General features: G+C 37.3%; 2 protein-coding genes across 2 annotated transcripts; one reads left to right on the top strand and one right to left on the bottom strand.

Moving 5' to 3' along the window:
* Positions 1-1914: 1914 nt before the first annotated feature.
* On the top strand, positions 1915-13764 carry LOC139941484 (E3 ubiquitin-protein ligase Siah1-like). The gene is made up of 5 exons (XM_071938016.1): positions 1915-2053; positions 6029-6245; positions 6700-6939; positions 7468-7660; positions 8181-13764. The coding sequence occupies exons 2-5, from the start codon at positions 6050-6052 to the stop codon at positions 8356-8358; spliced, it is 807 nt and encodes a 268-aa protein (XP_071794117.1). The 5' UTR covers positions 1915-2053; positions 6029-6049; the 3' UTR covers positions 8359-13764.
* On the bottom strand, positions 13420-21503 carry LOC139941478 (adipocyte plasma membrane-associated protein-like). The gene is made up of 10 exons (XM_071938003.1): positions 21374-21503; positions 20507-20702; positions 19871-19972; positions 19233-19348; positions 18809-18904; positions 17773-17883; positions 17260-17443; positions 16290-16424; positions 15623-15818; positions 13420-14527 (listed from the first exon to the last, which is right to left on the bottom strand). Exons 2-10 carry the CDS (start codon positions 20647-20649, stop codon positions 14291-14293), a joined length of 1320 nt encoding a protein of 439 aa, XP_071794104.1. The 5' UTR covers positions 20650-20702; positions 21374-21503; the 3' UTR covers positions 13420-14290.
* Positions 21504-21818: the final 315 nt, after the last annotated feature.

The raw sequence follows: 21818 nt of genomic DNA, 5'->3' as shown, positions 1-21818 counted from the left end.
CGTTTACGTCACTAAGTTAAACAGAAAAACTCTAGAACACATTTTTAGTTAACAAAATGTTGTTTCTAAAATGTGTAAATTGAGTTTTGGTGGAGCAAAACTGGCACAGGTCCTCCCTCGATGAAATTCAGCTAAATTATGGTAAAGGCGGCAGGAAAAAGTGTCCAAATTGTCAACCTCATTGTTTACAGGTGGCGTAGGTATATGTGTGAAGAAAACATAAAAAGTAATGAATTCAAATTAATCCGCGTCCTCAACTTTGTTATATTCCTGACTATATTTGGCAATAATATTGCGACTAATTGTTTAATAATAATAAAAATTATTTAAAAGTAGAATGATCGAGGTTTTTGTCCTGAAATGTGACATTTGAGTGTGTTTCCACCGCTCTATTTTTGTTTCGGTCAGAAAGTAGTGATGCGGTCATTCTGTCAATTTCGTTGAACTTGATTGGTTGAAACTTGTGACGCGTGCCAATGACGTAATAAGAACGGCAATTAGCAGACGATAATATTGTCACTTGGTGGGAAACAGGTTGTCTGCGCAGACGAAGCGGTCGTCTGCGCAGACAAACAGGTTGTCTGCGCAGACAACCTGTTTTAAACAGGCTAGAGATAAGTTTTGTCTAAGATTTTTGTATTTTTTTCTCGATATGATCATACATAATTGAAGCTAAAAGTACTAAGCACAAAACAATTTCCCTTACCGGAATAAAATTAGCAGCCAAAAGCCTGTTAATTAAGAACTTGCTAAGAACGGAATAGTTTTACCAATAATCATTATCAATAGGTTACCAGCCAAAATTACATTAAGTTTACATTGTTGTGACTGGTGCCCCACAGTGAAATTTTACTTAGCAAAGAATTTTGTCAAACAAAATGTAAATGAGGCCCAGGTTGTCTACACTTGTCTCCAGAATAATCTACTTTTCAACCCTTCCCACTCCAACAAAGAAAAGCTGGCAGCAGCAGATTTTTTACCCTGCTTAGCAGCTTTTCAAGTACAAAAAAAAGTAGCTGAGCACAATAATTTCATTATAGTTAATAATTCCGTTATCAGAATAAAAATACCATGTCACACGTCACTTTGTGCGGATTGGCAAGTTCTGCTAAGCTGGCAATTTGTTCTGCTTAGCAGCTCTAAAGTTGACTAATACCATTAAAAAAAAAACGTGTCAGATGAAAGCTTTGGTGAATGTGGTATTTTCTTTAGGCAGAAAATGGTTGAGCTCTATTTTCTTCATAGAGCCAAGTAGTACAAAAACCTGCTAAGCACAGACAAATCTTGCTAAACAGAAATAGGTTACTGGCAACATGCTGGCAACAATTCCATGAAGTTTTCATTGTTGCGACTAATAGTGGCCACTATTTTATTCGCTTAGCAAAGAAATATGCTTAGCAGTATTTTCTGCTTAACAGTTTTGAAAATGGGCCCTGAAAGGAAACAAGTTTAGTTTAAAAGAAAAAAAGCTGCATATTCAACTTTTAATTTTGTCTATCTGTTGTATTTCTTTTGTTTTTTTCTGTTCAGTTTTCCTTATATCAATTCGGAAGCTGTATGCCCCGGGCCGCACCCGGGCCCTTCTTGGCATGTCTCTCTAAGACGGCGCCTGACAAAATTAAGATGCAGCAGGCGGCCCAGACAAAACGCATTCATCGTACATGTACATGTACATTTACATGTACATGTACATGTACTATGTTTATGTACAATACATGTACAGTACATTTGCGTATACTTGTGTATGTTTATGTATGAACCAACAATGTACACGCACACATACCTGGTATGTACATGTACATTACATTCGACACTGTATAATAGCAACAGTGTGATGAACTTCCTTACTTAGCTGGTTCGCGGAAACAGTGCTGTATTGCACACACTCATTGGTACCCAGTGCGTTGTATTATTATTACACACACACAGAGGCTGGTGGTGTGTCTGTCTCCGAGATCTCTCCTCTGGCTCTTGTTCCAACTTTGTTTTTCCACTTTATTTGGCCTACATGAAGCTGTTGTGTTTCTCCGCTTTTTAAAACCGCTTCAGTTTTGTAAGTAGCTTATGTTAGTTCACTCGATCGTCATAATAATGTATGGATTAGTGGTAATGTCGCTTGTAACACTATGGGAATTGTCCTTATTTAACGTGCAATGACTATGGCATTGCGATTTGTGTAGTCTGAAAAACCCATTCAATGTTTATGAGGGTCATGAGCTTTGCTCCTTGGGTACTGGGTGTGCTTGGGTTGCCCATACCCCATGCCGACAGACTGCCGACTGTGATGTAATATTTTAGTAATCATTCCAATATTCATCATGTTATAGCTGCGCTTTTAAATATTTTGTTTACTAAGTAAAGTATGGTAAAGAAACCAAATTAATTACTCTAAGTCTAAGTATAACTAAAAAATGTAATTACTTATCTTTAAATATTACCATGTTTATTCATTTGCATATAATGCCTCAAACATATTTTAAAGGTCTATCGCAACCTTGTTGATTTTGCATGGTCGAAGTTGGGAAGGGAAAATGTGTAGACTGTGTTTCCTTTTGTTCCCACGGCGCCTTTCAAACACTGGTAAAATTAGGCAAGAGGTTTCTGCTATTTAGCGTTTAAGGTGTAGACCTCATTGTTGTTGGTAGACTATTTATTTATCAGTATGCATTTTTGAGAGGTTTATATGATCAGGGATTCTGATTATCATTGAATATTACTTGTATGTTGCTCATTGACAGTGTAGTGTAGTTCAGAACTTTAACTGATGGTTTTTTGGTAAGCAGAAACAAACGGTGACAAGAGAAAACTAGTAGAAGCAGTAGAAAGACAGCTGTCTACAGCAGCCTCTGTTTCATGTTAGTTACAATCTTGTTGTTTACAAGTGAAACTTAGCATGGTGGCATCTTTTTAGTTTTCTTTCACACAATGGCTGACAATGCTCTTAACTCTAAAGCATAGAGGTACAATCCTTTTGCGATAATCATAACCCTCCAAGTCCATCCTCCCAATGGTCGCAGACTGAGTTCTGCGACCATCGGGAGGATGGAGGGTTACGATTATCGCAACTTTTCTACATCTTGCACTTGCACAATGTTTTGATTCAGTTCTATGTCGGGGTTAGTAACCTACATTTCAGAGGTAACAGTAAATACATTCTTTAAATTCATTTCATTTGTTTACTAAGGCAGTGTACACATGTACACTGGGAAAAAAAATCAATTAATCAATCAATCAATACAAAGTATTACGTACAATTGCAGAGGTAGTGAATGCAAACATATGTAGTATTCCAAGGTTTTTTATAACGAAGAAAGCTTGGCATTTCAACAGATTTATTTGTTCTTCATTGATCAAATAAATGGTATGTAAATGATGTCTTAAATACACAACTGCTCTGTGGTAGATGGGTACTCGAACAAAAGATAACAAATAAGTTTGCTGTAAAATATTGATTCAATACTTAAAAATTCTCCCTGAAAATAAGAAAATGGCTCAAACAATTAAATCCCTGATTCAAATGTGTCTCAAAATTTTGTGTTTCAAATAACCAACTTACTTTCAAGTGTTCTTTGCATAGCTTTCAAAATTTAAAAATTGAGAAAGTGATGTATTTTTAAAAGTATGCTTAAACATTTAAGTAAATACATCACTAGCACTCTATAGGGGTAAAACTTTAACATAATTTCAGTTTGTTTCATTAACATCTCAGGGAAATAAATATTATGAGCTTAGATTTTTCCTGTTTGTGTAATTTAACACAGTTTATTTTTAGCTGAGCTTCTTACTTCCTTTTCCTTAACACAATAGTATTTAAACTAAATGGCCTTGTCCGTTTTTTGTTTTGGTTGTAACTAGGTTTATTTGAAACCAAACAAGGCATCATATTTCATTCTTGTTAAAGGCAAAGTAGTGTTTCCTTTGTAAAGAAGCTACATTTGAATTTAAACAGGAAATTTTTTAAGGGCACAAAGGCAATAACATGGGGTACTGGAGGTGCGGGCAATTGCCTTTACTGCCACTGAATCTGCAAACCTGACACAATTAAAACATATTTTATTGGCTTAACTTTAGGAACTATATTAGTTTATTTGTTTCTCTGTCAACTGGGTTCTATTTTATAAAGCTGATTTTAAAAGTACATAGCTAAGCACACAAAGTAGCTACTAAGCACAAAGTAATTTTGCTTACCAAAATAAGATCACTCAGCCACAACACCATCGTAATAATAATACCATCTTTTTCATGCCAAAGTTAGTATCCGAAGCAGAAAATGTTGAAGTTAAGTTTTCTGCTTTAAAGCAGCTTCATGAAATAATTGGGGTCTTTAGGCTAATTCTTAACCATAATCCTGGACACTTTGTGTGGTAGTCATCAAAGTTATTTGTAAAAGATAATGGCTTTTGAGACTGGCTGCTTGACTGCTGAACATAATCTGTTTATGATTTCAGAGTGTGACAGTCTGAGTCATAAAAACCACAATCAGTCAAAGCCATGTTACCCAACTTACACAGCGCATAATGTCATTGTTTATAGCTTACATTTTCTTGAGAATTAATGTCCTGTTGCACATGTGTATGTACTGCATTTAACAGGTTGGGTTAAATAAATAAAATAAATAAATAAATACTTGTAATGCGCACATATCCACCCTGCATGCTGGGTGTAGCGGAGTAAATTAAAAAAGACCACAACAAAATAAGTCCTTGAAAACCTGTGATGTAAGACACGTTTTGAGAAGAGATTTGAATTTTTTGGGTACAAAGACAAGATCTAAGATCAAGTGGCACCATCTTATGAATCAAACATATTGGATTGAATATTTAGTAGCTAGTTAACATACAGTGTGACTCCTGCAGTCAGAAGCTGCATGTTTGTACCTGAATATGATATGCAAATGATTTGTCTTCTGACCCAGTGACCCTTAACGGGTGCACTCCTTAAAAGGTTACTTATTATGGTCAAGGATGCTGACTCAGTGTCGTTACTCACAACTGTCTGAAATTCTGACTTCACTTCACACAATTGCAATATTTGTTCAGGTTTCAAGGTTCTTGTTTTCAATCAGTTTAGGTTTCATATTTCAATGCCAGGTTTTTCATTTGTGTTGAAATGTGACCGTATTACCACACTTTATGGCAAGATTGAAACGGATCTGAAGGCAAGAAGTTGATGTCCTAATTATAAAACCGGAAAGTGTTTTAAAAGATACTATCGTTTAAAACAACCAAAACCATTTGAGTGGACAGTAATGTCATCAGAATGCACTTGTATAGTAAGATTCAAGTAAGACGGAAAAATAAAGTGTTAGGCAGGGATGATGTCACATGTACATGTACCGGGAATTGTACTCAGTGTGTAGCCGTGTCTAGTATTGTATGGATTATATGTGTCATCGGCCATGCTCCACATGTACCAATTACATTTAATGTTTTACTCTCAGCTTGGGTGGTCAATGTTGTGGTTACCTGCTGTCATTTGTCATTGTCACTCCCTGTCTAATGGTTATTTATATCGTACATGCAGTAACTTTGATTCATGTGGCAAAGTTCTTAGAATCACAGGTCATGACTATGTATGCTTTTCACTGAGTATAATTTTACCGGTCTGGAATTTTGTTTTGTTCCATTGGAAAATTTTAAGTCTATAAAAACTATTGAAAAAGCACCAAGTTCAAGACCAGGGCAATGGAGGTCATTGTCTCTTGAGCCTTGCTGTGTGATTATTAAGCATATAGACAGGGTCAGGCCTGTCACTTCATTTTTGAAAGCATAATGGGCAGCAATGCTTTTCTCCTTGGTAAAGGGCACCCTATGAGGAAGTTGTTAATTTGACGCATTTCAAGGGCATCAAGGCAACAACCAGAGGGCATGGAGGCAATCGCCTTTGTTGCCTCTGTGAAGTATCAGGCCTGTAGAGTAGCAATAAGACAGTATGCCATGAACATTTTGCAGTCTTGATCCGATTTTGTCAACAGGATCTCCACAATTACTCTCTGATTAAATATTTCCTACTGTGTTCTCCTTCGTAGACCCAGGCTGAATTGACAACCATGAGTGGTCCAACGACGACCAGTAAAGCCCGTAGCCACACACCCACCACCAACCAGGACCTAGCGGGGCTATTTGAGTGCCCCGTGTGTTTTGACTATGTGTTACCACCAATACTTCAGTGTCAGAGCGGCCATCTTGTCTGCTCAACTTGTAGACCAAAGCTTAACGGCTGCCCGACTTGTAGAGGGCCTCTTGGTAAGTAAAATCTGACTGATTTTCTTTTGAACTATTGGGATTATCTTTCTATAGGCTTGATTCTTTAGGTAATACTTGGGCTAAAGACTACAGTATTTTCTCTTTTGATTTTTTGATTAAGTAGCCTAAAGTGTACAGTTTCTCTCACACCAGACTCTCATCAAATTGAAAACATTTATGGCTTGTATTGGTTGTTTTGTGTAGAAAATACCTTTAGATTCAACATGTTGTATTTGTTTCGAAATGAACTTCTTCACAAATTGCTGTACAAATCAGTTTAAAACAAACATTTCATCTGTTCAGATATTTTCCCACTGTAGTTGATCTTAGTATAATACCTTTAAAGTGTTGTAATATTTTAAACATGTACATCATTTTAAAACTCAAAAGAATTTAATAAAAAAATCTGTCTAACTTGAAGTGAACCAAGCGATCCTTCCATTGACCATTACAGGTAGTATACGAAACCTAGCAATGGAGAAAGTAGCTCAGACAGTGATGTTCCCGTGTAAGTATTCCTCCTCAGGATGCATGGCCACCATGTCCTACACAGATAAACCTGAACATGAAGAGACCTGTGAGTTCCGACCTTACTCCTGTCCATGTCCTGGTGCATCTTGTAAGTGGCAAGGAGCGCTGGAGCGTGTCATGCCGCACCTTAACCACGCCCACAAGAGTATCACTACACTACAGGGTGAGTCACATTCACCATTTATCCTCAAGTGTTTCAATATTTTCAAAATGTGATCAGAAATAAATTTTTTTTATATAAAACTAATTTTGTTTGAATAGTGGTTAGCTATGACAACCTTCACTTCACATGATAGCTATCTTTCAAAACCACAGTGGATGAAATCAAATGGTCAGACAGTAGGAGGGTTGACTGTGTATTGTGTGCATGCATTCACCACAGGTTATATTGCAGGCTGGCAAAGTTTATCATTCAAAACCATAATGGATGATATTGAATGGTCAAACAGTAGAAGGGTTGACTGTGTACTGTAGACGCATTCACCACACGATGTAATATTGCAGGCTGGCATAGTGTATCATTCAAAACCACAGTAGATGTTATCAAATGGTCAGACATGTGATTTACCAACAGGCAAAATGAGAAAGATAGCGTCAAATCATGGAACATCCTCTGCAGAGTTATCAATCCTTTTTCCATTGTTTCAAAAATCTAACTTCTTGCATTTCTGTCCTACATCTTTGCCAACAGGTGAAGATATAGTATTCCTAGCAACTGATATAAACCTTCCAGGCGCTGTCGACTGGGTGATGATGCAAAGCTGCTTCGGAAACCACTTCATGTTGGTCTTAGAGAAGCAAGAGAAGTTTGACGGCCTTCAACAATTCTTTGCTATCGTTCAACTCATTGGAACTCGTAAACAGGCTGAAAGCTTTGCATACAGGTATGTCGGATATAACTTACTCGGTTTATTGAATTAAACAGTAGTTTATAGGTTGCTTGCAACTCAGCAAGAATTTATTGAGTGTGAAAACATGTAATTTGAATCGTCAGCAGAACATCTTCCAAAGAAAATCATTTCCAGTCAATTGATAAGTTGTAAAAGTAATGTGGCACCATTCCAACAGTTGGTAACTCAAATCTACATTGTACATCAAGCTCTGATAAGAGGTTGCCATAAAGTTCACTTTAGAATGCAAACTGTAAAAAAAAAGCTCTTTATGCAATTCAAATAAATGAACCGATTTCATTGGCCACTTTTTGATGCTAATCTGAATGATTAGGTGAAGTTTGCAATAAAGCCATGTGAAAATCTCTTTTAAGTAATGTTGGTTCTGAAAAGAACCAGTGGTTGACAACTCAACGCTTCGATAGTATGCTCTGATCATCTTCACCTAATTATACTTCCACCATGCAAAGTTTCAAATCCTGCTAAACTAAATGATGTTCTGTTTTATATTTAGACTTGAACTGAATGGCCACAGAAGAAGACTGTCTTGGGAGGCCACACCCCGCTCCATCCATGAAGGCGTGGCAGCAGCAATTATGAACAGTGACTGTCTAGTCTTTGACTCAAGCATTGCCCAACTCTTTGCTGAAAATGGCAACCTTGGCATCAATGTAACCATCTCTATGTGTTAAGTGATGCTAACGAGATAGACTCATTCAATGAGACGGATTATGGGATGTATTCTTTCTGGACCATCCAAAGCTCATGTGAAAGGCAGTTCAATCTTTCTCATACTGCATGCATCTCTTGTAAATGCAAAACTGGAGTCTACAACCTCAAATCTCCTACTGGATCAATGCATGTAAAGGAAAGTGTTCGGTCTCCATGTTGGAATATTGTTGCTTCAGTGTTCTGCAATCAACTCACTCAGCAGTGACAGAAACTTCTCAACAAGAGCTATGACGATATAGTTGAATATGGATATAGCTGTTGAATTGAAATGAGAAATACATGTGTGGAATACCATGATGGAGTGCAAGCTATTCAGACATTTTTAGAGATGTCTGGGGCGATTGCAGCTACCTCTGCTTTCTGTGTTTGGATTCAGACTGGGTGTATCCACAGCCTGTGCTGTTTTGCAAAGCCAAACAAGGTTGGCTGACGACAAGCAACCAACAACAATGTGGCCTTTATGATAATGAGGAACTGGCCATGACCCATACTTCTTCTGAAAACCACAGCGTGGTTTCAGTCACACATGAAGGAATGTTCACCTAGAGTGAACATTGACGGTAACAACATTGACATGGGGTGTGAATATTTGTACAGAAACCCACCAAGACTAATGACAAGGAGATTGTCAATGTGAATACGGAAGCACATTATCAAAGATTTGCGTACTTCTTCTTGGTAAATAAAGTAATTAAAGTGAAAATATAGTCGTCACAAAACTGCACTGTTTTTTTTTTCAATGAATCCAAACAAAAGGATTTTTTAATTTAATATTAGGCCCTAAACATGCAATGTCCCAACCAACATTGCAATTGTGACATTCATGTAGTTCAGCTTAGAGTTGTTCTTCAGATACACACGATATGGAATGGGCTTTCATGGCTGATCTAATCCAATTTGATTACAATTATATGTGAAATTTCCAAGAAAAATCTCAGGTTCAGTTTGACATAGGGAAGATACAAATTAGATTCAGATAGAGTTGTACATGCAAGGTCAAAGGTCAAAATTTATATAAGAGGCTATACATATGGATCACACTAGTCTTGTGCTGGCATATTCAAACAGTTCCAGGAACCATGGGTTTCACAAACAAAATTATACTCCCGAGTATTGAGTAGAAGTGTAGGACTTGGGCAAGTCTATTGATAGCTTTGGTTGTGGCTGTGGCTAGGCTGCTGCTTCTTTCAGTACTTTTGCATTGCTAGTAAAGCCAGTAGTCCTAACCATTGCCTTAGGCCGTGTCCGAATTAGCGGCTACTGCTACGGCTACGGCTACATTTACGCATCACCATGCATTGAGGTACAGGACGTCCTCAGCAACACACTTAACAACAGTCGTAGCCGTAGCAGCCAATTCGGGTACTGCATAAGATGTCGTTTGCTACAATGGAGATAGATGCAGTAATCTAGCCACCACACAGCTTGAGCCAATGTTTACAAAATGGTTGACCAAGAATCTATTTCTGTCCCATTGAGCTGGTGAGCTATGATCATCATTCCAATACAAACTGACAGATCAAACCTGCATGGTGCTACCCATCTTGATATGTACAAATGTATACAGCTAGCTCACTATTCATACATGGTGACAAGAGTGCTTGTGATTATTTGTACAGCGTATTTGCATAATGTAAGGATGTGACATCAAGGGGCACCAGGGCAAGGGAGGCAATGATCAGGGGCACCACGCTTGACAATACCGCGGGCACCATGCATGGCAATGACCAGGGGCACCAAGGCAGTGACCAGGGCAACAGACGCAGTTGCCTCCGTGAAGTATCCGGCCTGGTATTATGCAACTCTTCTACAAATAAAAACTCTTCACAATATAGTTATGATATAGGTTAGTGACAGGGTCAGATCCTTGTGAATATAGCACTATTCAACACACATTGTTTTCAATTTCATTGCAAGCTTTATATACAAAGCAGCGGTGGTCTACAACACGCCAGCATTGGCAAGTTTTTGTTTTTTTACTGAAAATGTCAGATGTATACAATTTGAATGAATGGACATTTTTGTTTTGAATGGTGTACAAAGTTGACAACTCTGTACTCTTTTATAGCATGCTGCCATTTTATATTTGGCCTGTGAACTGTGTCCCAGTTTCTCTCTTGTTATAGAGAGGGAGGTAGGGCACCAGACATTACCATTTACAAGATGAATATTTACTTATTAATTATGCAAGAAGAAATGTCACTCAAGTTGTATGACCTTTGAACCTCATTTATGTAACAGCCAATTCATTTCCAAGTTTGCGTTGAATCTGTGAAGTTGAATTCTTCCGCAGTGGTTTTTATGTTGTTTGGAACCAATTAAGTGCACGGTTCAAAATGTGGTAAATAATTATGTCCACATGTCCTTTGTTTGTAAATGAACCTTGAAATTATGAGAATAATTAGTGTTAAAAACATGTGATGTTGCAATGTATTCAAGGTATAATAAAAGCTATATAGCTTAGACTGTGGGTCTCTTGTTTAATTTGTTAACCTCTAAAATAATCTAAAATCTAAAACAATCTAAAATAAATTTGAAAACTATGAAACTGTTTGCTTCATAACCAAAAAGGAAACACTCCCATAAAATAATAAATGATTTATTTTGATCATCATAACATATTCTAGTATTGTCTGTAAGCAATTATTGTGTAATAAACAATGTCTGACATTGTTTTCCTGAAGGTATAAAACCCTGTTACCAGAAAATGTTGTGTTATCATCAAAACATTCATATTCATGAAGTGTATAAACTGTGAATGTGTTACAGTCATTACATTCTTATTTTCTTCCAATTAATTGCAATTTATTTTTTAATCCGTCTGGACAACCTAGATTCTTTTTAGTCAAAACCTATTTCTGTTTATGCGTGGAGTAGCAGCAGACGGGCATTCAAGTTGTTGGGTTTGATCAACCAGAATGAGACAAACAAATGCATAAAAAATACGAAGTGGTTCAAGTGGTACACATTACTGCCATTATGGTTACAAGTTCAAACCATTAAATGTGTTTACTTTCATGTTGGATGGTGAATAGTGATGTTAATAGACTGTTTAAGATTCAGATAAACTCAAATATTTGGTGATTTGGATTTCTTCACTTGCTAATACAAAGTACAAGTTTTGGATGTGTTTAACTACACACCGGACTTGTGCAGACAGTAGACCTCAGCTTAAAGGCCGTAGATTTTTCTCAAAACACCCGACTGTCATATTAAACCAGCGTCATTGACACGACACGCCAAACTGCACTAGAAGTAAAGTCAGTATACAGAAATAAACATCAAATTTGGACATAATCTGCGCATATGTTAGTGAAACTTGACACTCTTGTCTGAGATCCAGGAACAAACTCTTCTATTTTTAGCTATATCTCAGTGCGGAGTGCAACTACTACAGTGTGATATTGTGTGTATAGCAGTCATCAGTTGTATGTATCATTTCAAGGCCATCTATTGAAGGGTTTATGCTTAATGTTTGTTTGTTTTCATTTCAATCATTTCTGTTATTTCATTCCTTTGCTTTTTGCAATCAATACATGTAGGAACTGATTCCTGCCTGGGGTTTGCTTGTTGATGAAACTAAACTTGGATCAATTATTCAATAGTTTTATTAAGTATTATATTCAATAAGCCAAGCATATAACATTGTTCTGTTTTTTTGTTTGTTTTACACTTAATATGTAAACATAGTCACTCACGGAAATGTTCCCCTACATGTTCGTATACACTGCATAGTTTATTTAATGTCTGAAGAAATTCCATTTTTGAAATGACTTGCTCACGATTGAATCATTCGTATGGAGGAAAAATGTTTGCACCTATTTATTTCAATTTTCCCATGGAATGTAATGGTTCCTTAGTGAATTATAAATGTAAATTGTATCATAGAAATGCTTGAGTTAGAGCAAAATTATATTTTGCCTGTTTTGACAAAAAATAAAAATCAGTAAATTGAGTCAGCTTTGTCACATGTCATTTTGTTTGTCATCTAAAATGTGTGGTTTACATTGTTGGATTATGGAAGAGTCTATAGTTTCAGAGCAAGGATGCTGATTTCAAAAGATACACACTGCAAGAGTGTAAACTCTGAAAACGATGTTTTGGGATGTTTGTATAATAAGGTTTTTCTTGGATTGGAAATACACAAGATCTACAACCTTGGATAATTGCATTTTGGAAGGAGAAAAAAAAACAAATTATAATATTATTTGTCATAATCACAAAACGTCATTGGAAAGAAGTCACTCCCTGTTCAAATGTGTGACCATTACACTTCAAACAGATAGTTATATAACACAGGATTCATTCCATTAGTTGATGAGCGATACATAAATTAAAGGCCCTCGGGTCTTAATTGAAAGCTTCTATTTCCTATCAATTTGTTGAGCAAATAAAGTGAGTTATGACAGAGAGTGACTAAAGGTTTGCCATCCAAGTTGGAACCTAGATCTGAATTCTTATGACCTTAACAACCTTAACAAGACTATGGGCAATTTCAATGGCTGGTTCATCACATCTTGATGTCAACTCCATCTGTTACTATGTCCACAATCTATCCAAGCTAGCATTAATATGCCCCAGAGCTATAGAGTGATGATTTACATCTGACAAGTAATGATGTTATAAAGAACATGTTGAAATGGCTGCGGCCAAACTGATGATTGAACTACATGAACTCACTGGTACTCTCTGGACAACACATTCCAGTCATCTCATAAATTAAAGCTTGAGCAAAACCAGGACAGTTCTTTTCAGAACTAAAGAAGTCTACTTCATGGTAGTAGAATATAAAGCAAGACACGTTCTCAAAAGATTACGATCTACCTAAACAAGTAGATACACACATGGTCTTAACGAAACAAAATATACAAAAACAAAAGAAAAACACAAGTGCATGAAAAAGCCTGTTGGAAAAGAAATGTTTTAAGTTGCCGCTGAAGGAGTGAGATATTGTTTGTTTCTCTGATGTGATCGGGGAATACAATTGGAAAACAATTATGACCTATCAATCGTGGATAATACTTAACAATCACTTATTTCAACTTAAATTCATTTTTATTCAGAGAAAAAATACACACAAAGTACTGAGGGAAATAAGGAAATCAAGTCACTCTAAATGGGGCGAATTCCACTGTTCAACAAGGGAAACTTCGATTTTTTGTAAAATTATTTTACAATTGTCGTTCTTTAAACATGAAACTTTTTAATTATAAAACAATAAGAAAACACTTTGGACATAATATTGTCCAAGTGTTTTTCTGCCGCACCGACAAATTCAGGAAAGAGAGGAAATCAGCTAATCTGCTAGAAGTTCAGGAAGTTGCATGCCTGCTTAAACTCATTATTCTTAATACTAATAGTAGTACTACACTAAAATGATTCTGAACTTTTTCTAAAACAAAAATAACAAACTTGTTAAATAAAAATATAAAGCACTGTTAGTGTTAACCATTATTGCAATATTTAGTACAAAAAGTTGGTTATTCAAGACCCACTTTATCTTCATGAAAAACTTGTTTAACAAGACGTCTTGCTTTCAAAAATATATAATTCATGTAGAAAAAAATTAGTACAAAATATGATAATATTTAAGTCACAATATTCACTTTTATTCAATTAAGCTTTTCACCAAAATAGATTTTGTCTTTTCATATAAAAGTCCTTCCATATAAAATGTTGTGTATCAAAGCGAAAAGACAAACTGATTTCAAAATAATTATTTCAACAAAAAGAAATTGTACACACAAGGAAAATTGTTCATACACTGTATATAGATTTTGGTAGGCATTTTCGGTGTTTGTGTTCTATGGGAAATCCCATAATTTAACACTCAAACTAACATGGCCAGATTGATATAAAAGAAACTACAAACTTAGAAGACTTGATTAAAGACTACGCTTTTGTAGACTTGCCCATCTCCTTTCTATCTTTCATCCCTATTTTCAAAATGTAGTTCTTATCCTCTGAGCCAAGATACAATGCATCACCTGTATCAAGTACACTGCTGATGGAAGAAACCATTTCACCAGTAGGGTCGTGCAAACTCTGTACTATTTTACCCTTCTGGTCGAGTTCTATGATCATTCCATAATTTGGAATCCATTTGGTGAGGGTAACAGGATCAACAAACTAGAAAAACAATCAATAAATATCATATTAGTCAATGCATAGAACTGCAATAAAATTAACTTTGGCCAAACTGTTTTACTGTTATAAAAAAATCAAAATGAAACACACATTTTTGTTTATAATGGTAGATTGATGTTACATTTTTTATGCCTACTCTAATGACAACCTAACAGAAGTAAATGATTTAGTAAGCTCTGTGCACAGTTAGCTTTATGCACAGTTAGTTCTGTGCACAGTTAGCTCTGTGCACAGTTAGCTCTGCGCACATTTAGCTCTGCGCAGTTAGCTCTGTGCACAGTTAGCTCTGTGCACAGTTAGCTCTGTGCACAGTTAGCTCTGTGCACAGTTAGCTCTGTGCACAGTTAGTTCTGCGCACAGTTAGCTTTGTGCACAGTTAGCTCTGCGCACATATAACTCTGCGCAGTTAGCTCTGTGCACAGTTAGCTCTGTGCACAGTTAGCTCTGTGCACAGTTAGCTCTGTGCACAGTTAGTTCTACGCACAGTTAGCTTTGTGCACAGTTAGCTCTGCTAAGTTAGCTCTGTGCAGTTAGCTCTGTGCACAGTTAGTTCTGCGCACAGTTAGCTTTGTGCACAGTTAGCTCTGCGCACATTTAGCTCTGCACAGTTAGCTCTGTGCACAGTTAGCTCTGCGAACAGTTAGCTCTGTGCACAGTTAGCTCTGTGCACAGTTAGCTCTGTGCACAGTTAGGTCTGTGCACAGTTAGCTCTGTGCACAGTTAGCTCTGTGCACAGTTAGGTCTGTGCACAGTTAGGTCTGTGCACAGTTAGGTCTGTGCACAGTTAGGTCTGTGCACAGTTAGCTCTGTGCACAGTTAGGTCTGTGCACAGTTAGTTCGATGCAGTTATTTCTGTAAAGTCCACCTGCAGAATTGAATGGTTGGAAATGGTAGTCAAAAATCAAGAGAAACATATGAAATATTAGTACATCATTGACAGTATGGTTCTACACCCACAGTGCCACCATACACAACTTGTGTAAATGGAACGTTTCTTTTACTAAGAGATGAGCCAAGTCTAGCGAACTTAGCTGGTAAAGTCCTACTCTATAAGACCAGAATGTCTCTATATCTCACCTTAGTTATAAGACTCCTCAGCCATGGTCTTGCATAGAGAATATCTATGATTGGCAATGACCCCATACGACCTCCGACATGAGATAAACCGACCCAGTAACCTCCACTTGCACTAGGACGAATCTTCATAGGTGCACCGGGTAGGTTCTTAGCGAAGATTGTAAAATCACCGCTCAGAGGGCCCTTAAAATAGTACCTGGTGAGATATAAGAGTTGATAAGGAAGTTGAAGGAGTGGTTAGGATTGCTGATACCACTAGGGCCACTTTGTATGTTCAGGGATCAATTTCATAGGGCTGCTTAAGCACATAATATTGCTTAATATTGCTTAACAAATTTCTACTAAGCAGATATAAGCAGGATACCATTTATAGATTGTGGATGTGACACGGTAGTTTGGCTGGTAACCACATTTTGGTAAATTTGTAAGCAATATTTTCTGCTTAAGCAGCTCTATGAAATTGGGCCCTAAATAAACAAAAGTGCACTGTGACTGTAAAGAGTAATAAGTACAACAAAAATCTGAGTTGACCAATAATAAGATAAAGTTTATACTATTAATAAAATGAAATGAAAGGTTTATATTTCTAAATGCACTGACGGGAGATACTACACAGTTTCAAATGAGATACAATGACATGATGAACTGATGTTAAAGACGATCTTACTTGAGGATACGGAAGCGAGTTGCCTCTGAGATAAGCAAGAAGTCTTCATCGGGTGAGAATTGTATTCCAGTTGGATAAAACAGCATCTTGATAGCAATGTTACTCATCTTACTAACTGGGTTATACCACATTAATCTGAAAGCAACAAATCAGAAAATAAGGAGAAAATAGTAAGTTTCTCTTTTGTACTATGGTTAAAATATTAAATAATACATAATAGATAGTAAACTTGGTTTCTTTAGCGCACATCTTCCGTGCTCATGACACTTTACAAATAAACAAACAGGCCTGTATTAGAACCAAAATTAGAAAATTATAACAATAATAATAATGAAATAATAAACTTCTTTTGTATAGCCACAACTCCTTTACTCATGGTGCTTGATAAATACACCACTAGGCCTATATAAAAATAAAATTAACAAGAAGCACATTTTCAACAAATATGATAAGCAAAATTGTGATTACATAACACCTTGAGATGATTATACTTGCTTATCTATAAAACAGAATCTATTGACACAATCTGACAAACTCACAAACTCAAACACTGCCCTCATTGAGGTAATTTAAGCTCAGCAATGGTGGCACATTGTTCGAATGTTTTATTTGCGGACTCACAAAGGCCGGACAGCCACTTCAACTGATTTGGGCTTTTGACCCAAATCAACTGTCACCAGGGACACGCTGCCACCTACTCCTGGGGCTGAAACAGGGCTACCCCATTCACAGTCCATAAGGATGTAGGCTTAGGTGTCATCCACTAGGAGCCTGGCTGGAAGAGCACAATGCTCTATCTTACAAACTTTTAACGAAGCAATATGGTTAAGTGCTTTGCTTTAAAGGGCACAAATATCATGACCAGGATTAGAACCCACTCTGCTGCTGACCACATCAGAGCTTGGGTCCGGTGAACTATACCGCTTGGCCACGAGATATATCCCCAGAGCAAGAACTACGTCTATCTTACCTTCCACAGCCTTCTGCTTCCCATAAGATGTAATCTTGCTGACGATAATCTCGATTCTTACAGGAATCAATGAAAAATAAATCTTTACTTCCTCCAGGGTTTTTTAATTTCTCCATGTCACTCCCATACTTGATTGGGAATTGTTCATATGTACGATCACTGGGAACAAGGTTGTCAACTTTTCCTGATGATGAAAGTCAAGTTCAAAGTCAGTCAAAAGATCATAACTAATGTCATCACATTCCATTTAAAAAGTCAATGTAACACAATTTGAATGTAGAATTTGAAACTTTGCATGGTGGAAGTATAATTAGATGAGGTTTGTGGTAGCAACTGGAGCATAATGGCCAAAGCATTTAGTTATCAACCAACGGTTCTTTTCAGAACCAACACTTCTCCATCAAAAGAGATTTTCACATGGTGTTACCGCAAACCTCACTAAAACCTAAAATGCTAGTTTTTAAATCTTGTCATCTATGTTTGTCCCTGAGGTCATCGAACCCTTGAACTCACCTCTAGTTGATATCTGGAATAGTCCCTTGTACCCATCCATGACGTAGATTTCATTACCAATAACACGGAGCCCTAGAGGGCGCCCACAGCTTGGCTCATTCACTGGAGAACCTTGTAAATAAACACAGAAACAAAATATACTTTATTTTCACTTCAAAGTGAGGGGTACATTTAACTGATTTTGGCTGTCAACCAAATCAACTGTCACCAGGGGCACGTTGCCACCTACTCCTGGGGCTGAAACAGGGCTACCCCCTTCACAGTCTGTAAGGATGTAAGCATGGGTATCATCCACTAGGAGCCACCTACTCCTGGGACTGAAACAGGGTTACCCCCTTCACAGTCTGTAATGATGTAAGCATGGGTATCATCCACTAGGAGCCACCTACTCCTAGGGCTGAAACAGGGTTACCCCCTTCACAGTCTGTAAGGATGTAAGCATGGGTATCATCCACTAGGAGCCACCTACTCCTGGGACTGAAACAGGGTTACCCCCTTCACAGTCTGTAATGATGTAAGCATGGGTATCATCCACTAGGAGCCACCTACTCCTGGGACTGAAACAGGGTTACCCCCTTCATAGTCTGTAAGGATGTAAGTGTGGGTATCATCCACTAGGAGCCACCTACTCCTGGGGCTGAAACAGGGTTACCTCCTTCATAGTCTGTGAGTCCACTGTAGTAGAGCAGAATGCACTACCTTCACAACTCTTTATGAAGCATTTATGGTTAAGTGCCTTGCTCAAGAACACAAGTGTCATGACCAGGAATCGAACCCACACTCTGCTGCTGACAACACCAGAACGCCATGGTCTGGTGCCCTAGAACGCTCAGCCACAACTCCCTACAATGGTCTGTGGACACTTGCTGATCGTGCCTGCTCAGTGTCTAAGGGCCGCAAAACAGTTGTACAAATGCACTGGACTTCAAATACCAACTACCACAAGAAACAAAAATCAATACATTGGTAGTAAGTGTTATTTTGAGTTGACAATAAACAGCTACAAGGGGGGGGGGGGGTGGGTTTATATTCTTACCACATGGTCTGGATCCAAGTCTAGCCACACTCGTCATTTTGGTTTCATTTGTTATTCTAACTATTGCACCATCATATGTCCCTGTGTAAAGTTTCCCTGTAATAAAAACAAACAAAGAGTTATTACAATCTGAAATGAGCTATAATAAATATTATTAAATATAAATAAATATTATCATTATTAACTGAGCCATGAAATTTTGCCAAAGTCTTGAACTGTGGTCTCAAGCTTCAAATTCAAATGATGCAAGGCAAACCAAAGTTAACACTCAAACACAAGTTACAAAAATAACATCAACAAAAATGTCTTGCTCCAGTATAGCAAGAACCTTATTACATTTGATATTTGATATTTCATCCGCAATGTCTGACCTTTGACCTGTTGTCTGATAGACTTCATTGACCCTCGTATTGTTGAAACTCACCTTTATACTCAGCTAGACATTCAGGACCTCGGATCTTTCCTTCCAGAATCTTAACACCATCTAGAAGCCTTGTGTTTGGTTCAAGAGCGCCCTCTAGTGGTCTAGGACTTGGAAGACTGCAACAATAAAACAAATTGTAATATTTATTTTAATATTAAAATAAATTTCTGCAGTTTGGACTTCGGGTTTAGAAGATTGGAGTAACCCATGGTTTGGTTACAGTTCAGGCCTGATACTCCACACAGGCAACAAAGGCTATTTCCCCCATGACTCCTGGTCATTGCCTTGGTGCCCTTCATATGCTCCAGTAGAAATTTACAATTTCCTTTACCAATGAGAAAATGCCTTGGTGCCTATGCCGTTTTAAAAATGAAGCATACAGGCCTGACAGTCGACTGGTTTATTTATTTATATCAAGCAAACAGTGAGTGGCAGCAGGAGCAGCCATGTTATCACAACTCATTTCTCCTGAAGACGAGCAGAGTATACTGTTCGAAACGTCAAGACCAAACCCGTTCTTTTCAGAGCCACAACTCCTTCAAAAGAGATTCTACTCATGGTTGTACCTGCAAGTTTACTATTCATATTTATATTTATAGTTACTCTTACAAATCATTATGCAATTATCTCATATTTACCTGACTACATGAGGGGTTATTGGCGATTCCATGTTATAAATAATTACTCCAGTAATTATGCCCAACACAATCAGTATCTTGATGACAAATTTTATCCATTGCCTGTTGAAAGAAACAAATAAGAGTGTTTTTAAATGCTATGTTATGAGAGGCTATCATTTAAGACTCAATCTAGAACAGAGTTGTATGACTTTTGACTTAGTCTTGCCTTGCAATTTGATTTAGAATCAACACTAAGGACTCGGACTCATACTCAGACTCGACACTATTGGTAATTACTCAAAATAAATGTAAGTATAATAACTTACTTTGGTAGCGAGCAATTGAGAGGTGTTGATAGTACAAAACATTTGGAGACACGGCTCCCTCTGAAGTAACATAGTTTTAGGAACGAGGTAATTGCTCACGCAAATATTAAAAGACTTCTTTTAGGCATTTGTGCAACAAGGGTGTTTTTCCTTTCATTATTCTTTTGCAACTTCAATGACAAATTGAGTCCAAATTTCCACAGATTTGTTATTTTATGCATCCATTGGGATACATGCACAACAAGTAAAAATACTGGTCTTTGACAATTACCAAACGTGTCCAGTGCCAAAGATTGAGGGCACAGATACAGAGCTGGAAAATAATTACCATAATGTAGGTGGCTTAAGTTTAGGCGTACGCCTGGTTGGCACCTTATCCTTTTTGGTATCAATATCTTCAACCCTTTGGGATTCTGTTGGTGCTTTAACATTCCTCTTTTTGACTGTCGTACTTGTTGAAAGATCTGACATCTTTACCACTTTAGCTTGTATGCTCAAAATGAGCTAAAGAAAAGGGTTGGATCCTGCAATGTGATAATAGAAACGGAATTAAGATTTGAATCAGACAGTCTCGCGCCTACAAAAAAGCAAATGTGTAAGGTCTACCAGTGTATATTGAAAGTAAAACAAGTTAGTGATCCTTAAAAAAACCCTCCATCCTTCCTGGTGATTTTCAAGCTATTTTGTTTGAACTTTTTGTCATTTTAGGTCCCGGAAAAACACAGCAAATTAACAACCACATCATCTTAAAAGGTATCAGAGATAATTACTTTTTTTTCATAAAAGACAGCACCATAGTTATTGGTTCTAAAAGACTAATATAATACTATTTAAGAAATAGGTTTGAGTTGACTTGTTAGAGTTTGACAACTTTTGTTGTCTTGGACTCTTGCTTGTGATGTGGACTCATGCATGGTTCAAATGCACACAATTGGAGTGTTGCATTTTATTTGGAGACTATGGAGCAGGAAGGAAATACTAAAATTATGCAAGATACCCTAAATTTAAGTAAGTTATAAAATTAATTTATAAATGATGAAAGTAGGCCTACATACATGTACACTGTCACCACAGCAAACAAACTCATCCCAAAGCTTAAAATTCAGTTTAAAAAGTAACTTTTGGGGTTACATTTAACTCTTTTAAACGCCATGCATCCAATGAAACAAAGCTACTTTAGTTTAACCAAACTTACCGTTGTTTCCTCAAGCTTGGACTTGCGTTTTCCACTTCCTTGTACGTTGGGAAACTACGCATAAATGATACGTTTTTTAACTCGTTTTTAGTGTTTGTTGTTAGTTTCGTACAGCCGGCATGTGTATATCCGGGTAGTCAGGCGCCACTTCCTGCTTCAATGCCTGGTCAATTTCGCCCACACTCAAATATTACACGTTTTGGAGCCTAGGTACCAGACAGTAGTAAAAGGGTGGGCGGGGAGGGGCGTGTCTAATTATACGGGGCGGGGGGGGGGGTAGAAGGGGGAGGGGGTCGTTGCGGCCAATACGAAGATATATCGAAAGGAAAATAAAAGTTCTATTTTAAGGATATTTACTATAAACCGAACTTTGACGTAATTAATCCTTTTGTTGTTTTGTTTTTCTCTCCTTTCTCGCTTTGTTCTTGTTTTATTCACTGTTCAG

Source organism: Asterias amurensis, chromosome 1, assembly GCF_032118995.1.
Source record: "Asterias amurensis chromosome 1, ASM3211899v1".
NCBI lineage: Eukaryota > Metazoa > Echinodermata > Asteroidea > Forcipulatida > Asteriidae > Asterias > Asterias amurensis.
The sequence above is the reverse complement of the archived record's forward strand: the minus strand, read 5'-3'. Positions and strand labels throughout refer to the sequence as shown.

Bases quoted from the DNA above. Each gene is read 5' to 3' on its own strand.
- LOC139941484 (XM_071938016.1), top strand. From the start codon at position 6,050: ATGAGTGGTCCAACGACGACCAGTAAAGCCCGTAGCCACACACCCACC. The intron at 6,246-6,699 runs GTAAGTAAAATC...TGACCATTACAG, and splicing joins GACTTGTAGAGGGCCTCTTG to GTAGTATACGAAACCTAGCA. The intron at 7,661-8,180 runs GTATGTCGGATA...TTTTATATTTAG, and splicing joins GCTGAAAGCTTTGCATACAG to ACTTGAACTGAATGGCCACA.
- LOC139941478 (XM_071938003.1), bottom strand. From the start codon at position 20,649: ATGTCAGATCTTTCAACAAGTACGACAGTCAAAAAGAGGAATGTTAAA. The intron at 17,884-18,808 runs GTAAGAATATAA...TTTATTTACAAG, and splicing joins ACTTGGATCCAGACCATGTG to GTTCTCCAGTGAATGAGCCA. The intron at 17,444-17,772 runs GTGAGTTCAAGG...TTTCATCATCAG, and splicing joins ATTCCAGATATCAACTAGAG to GAAAAGTTGACAACCTTGTT.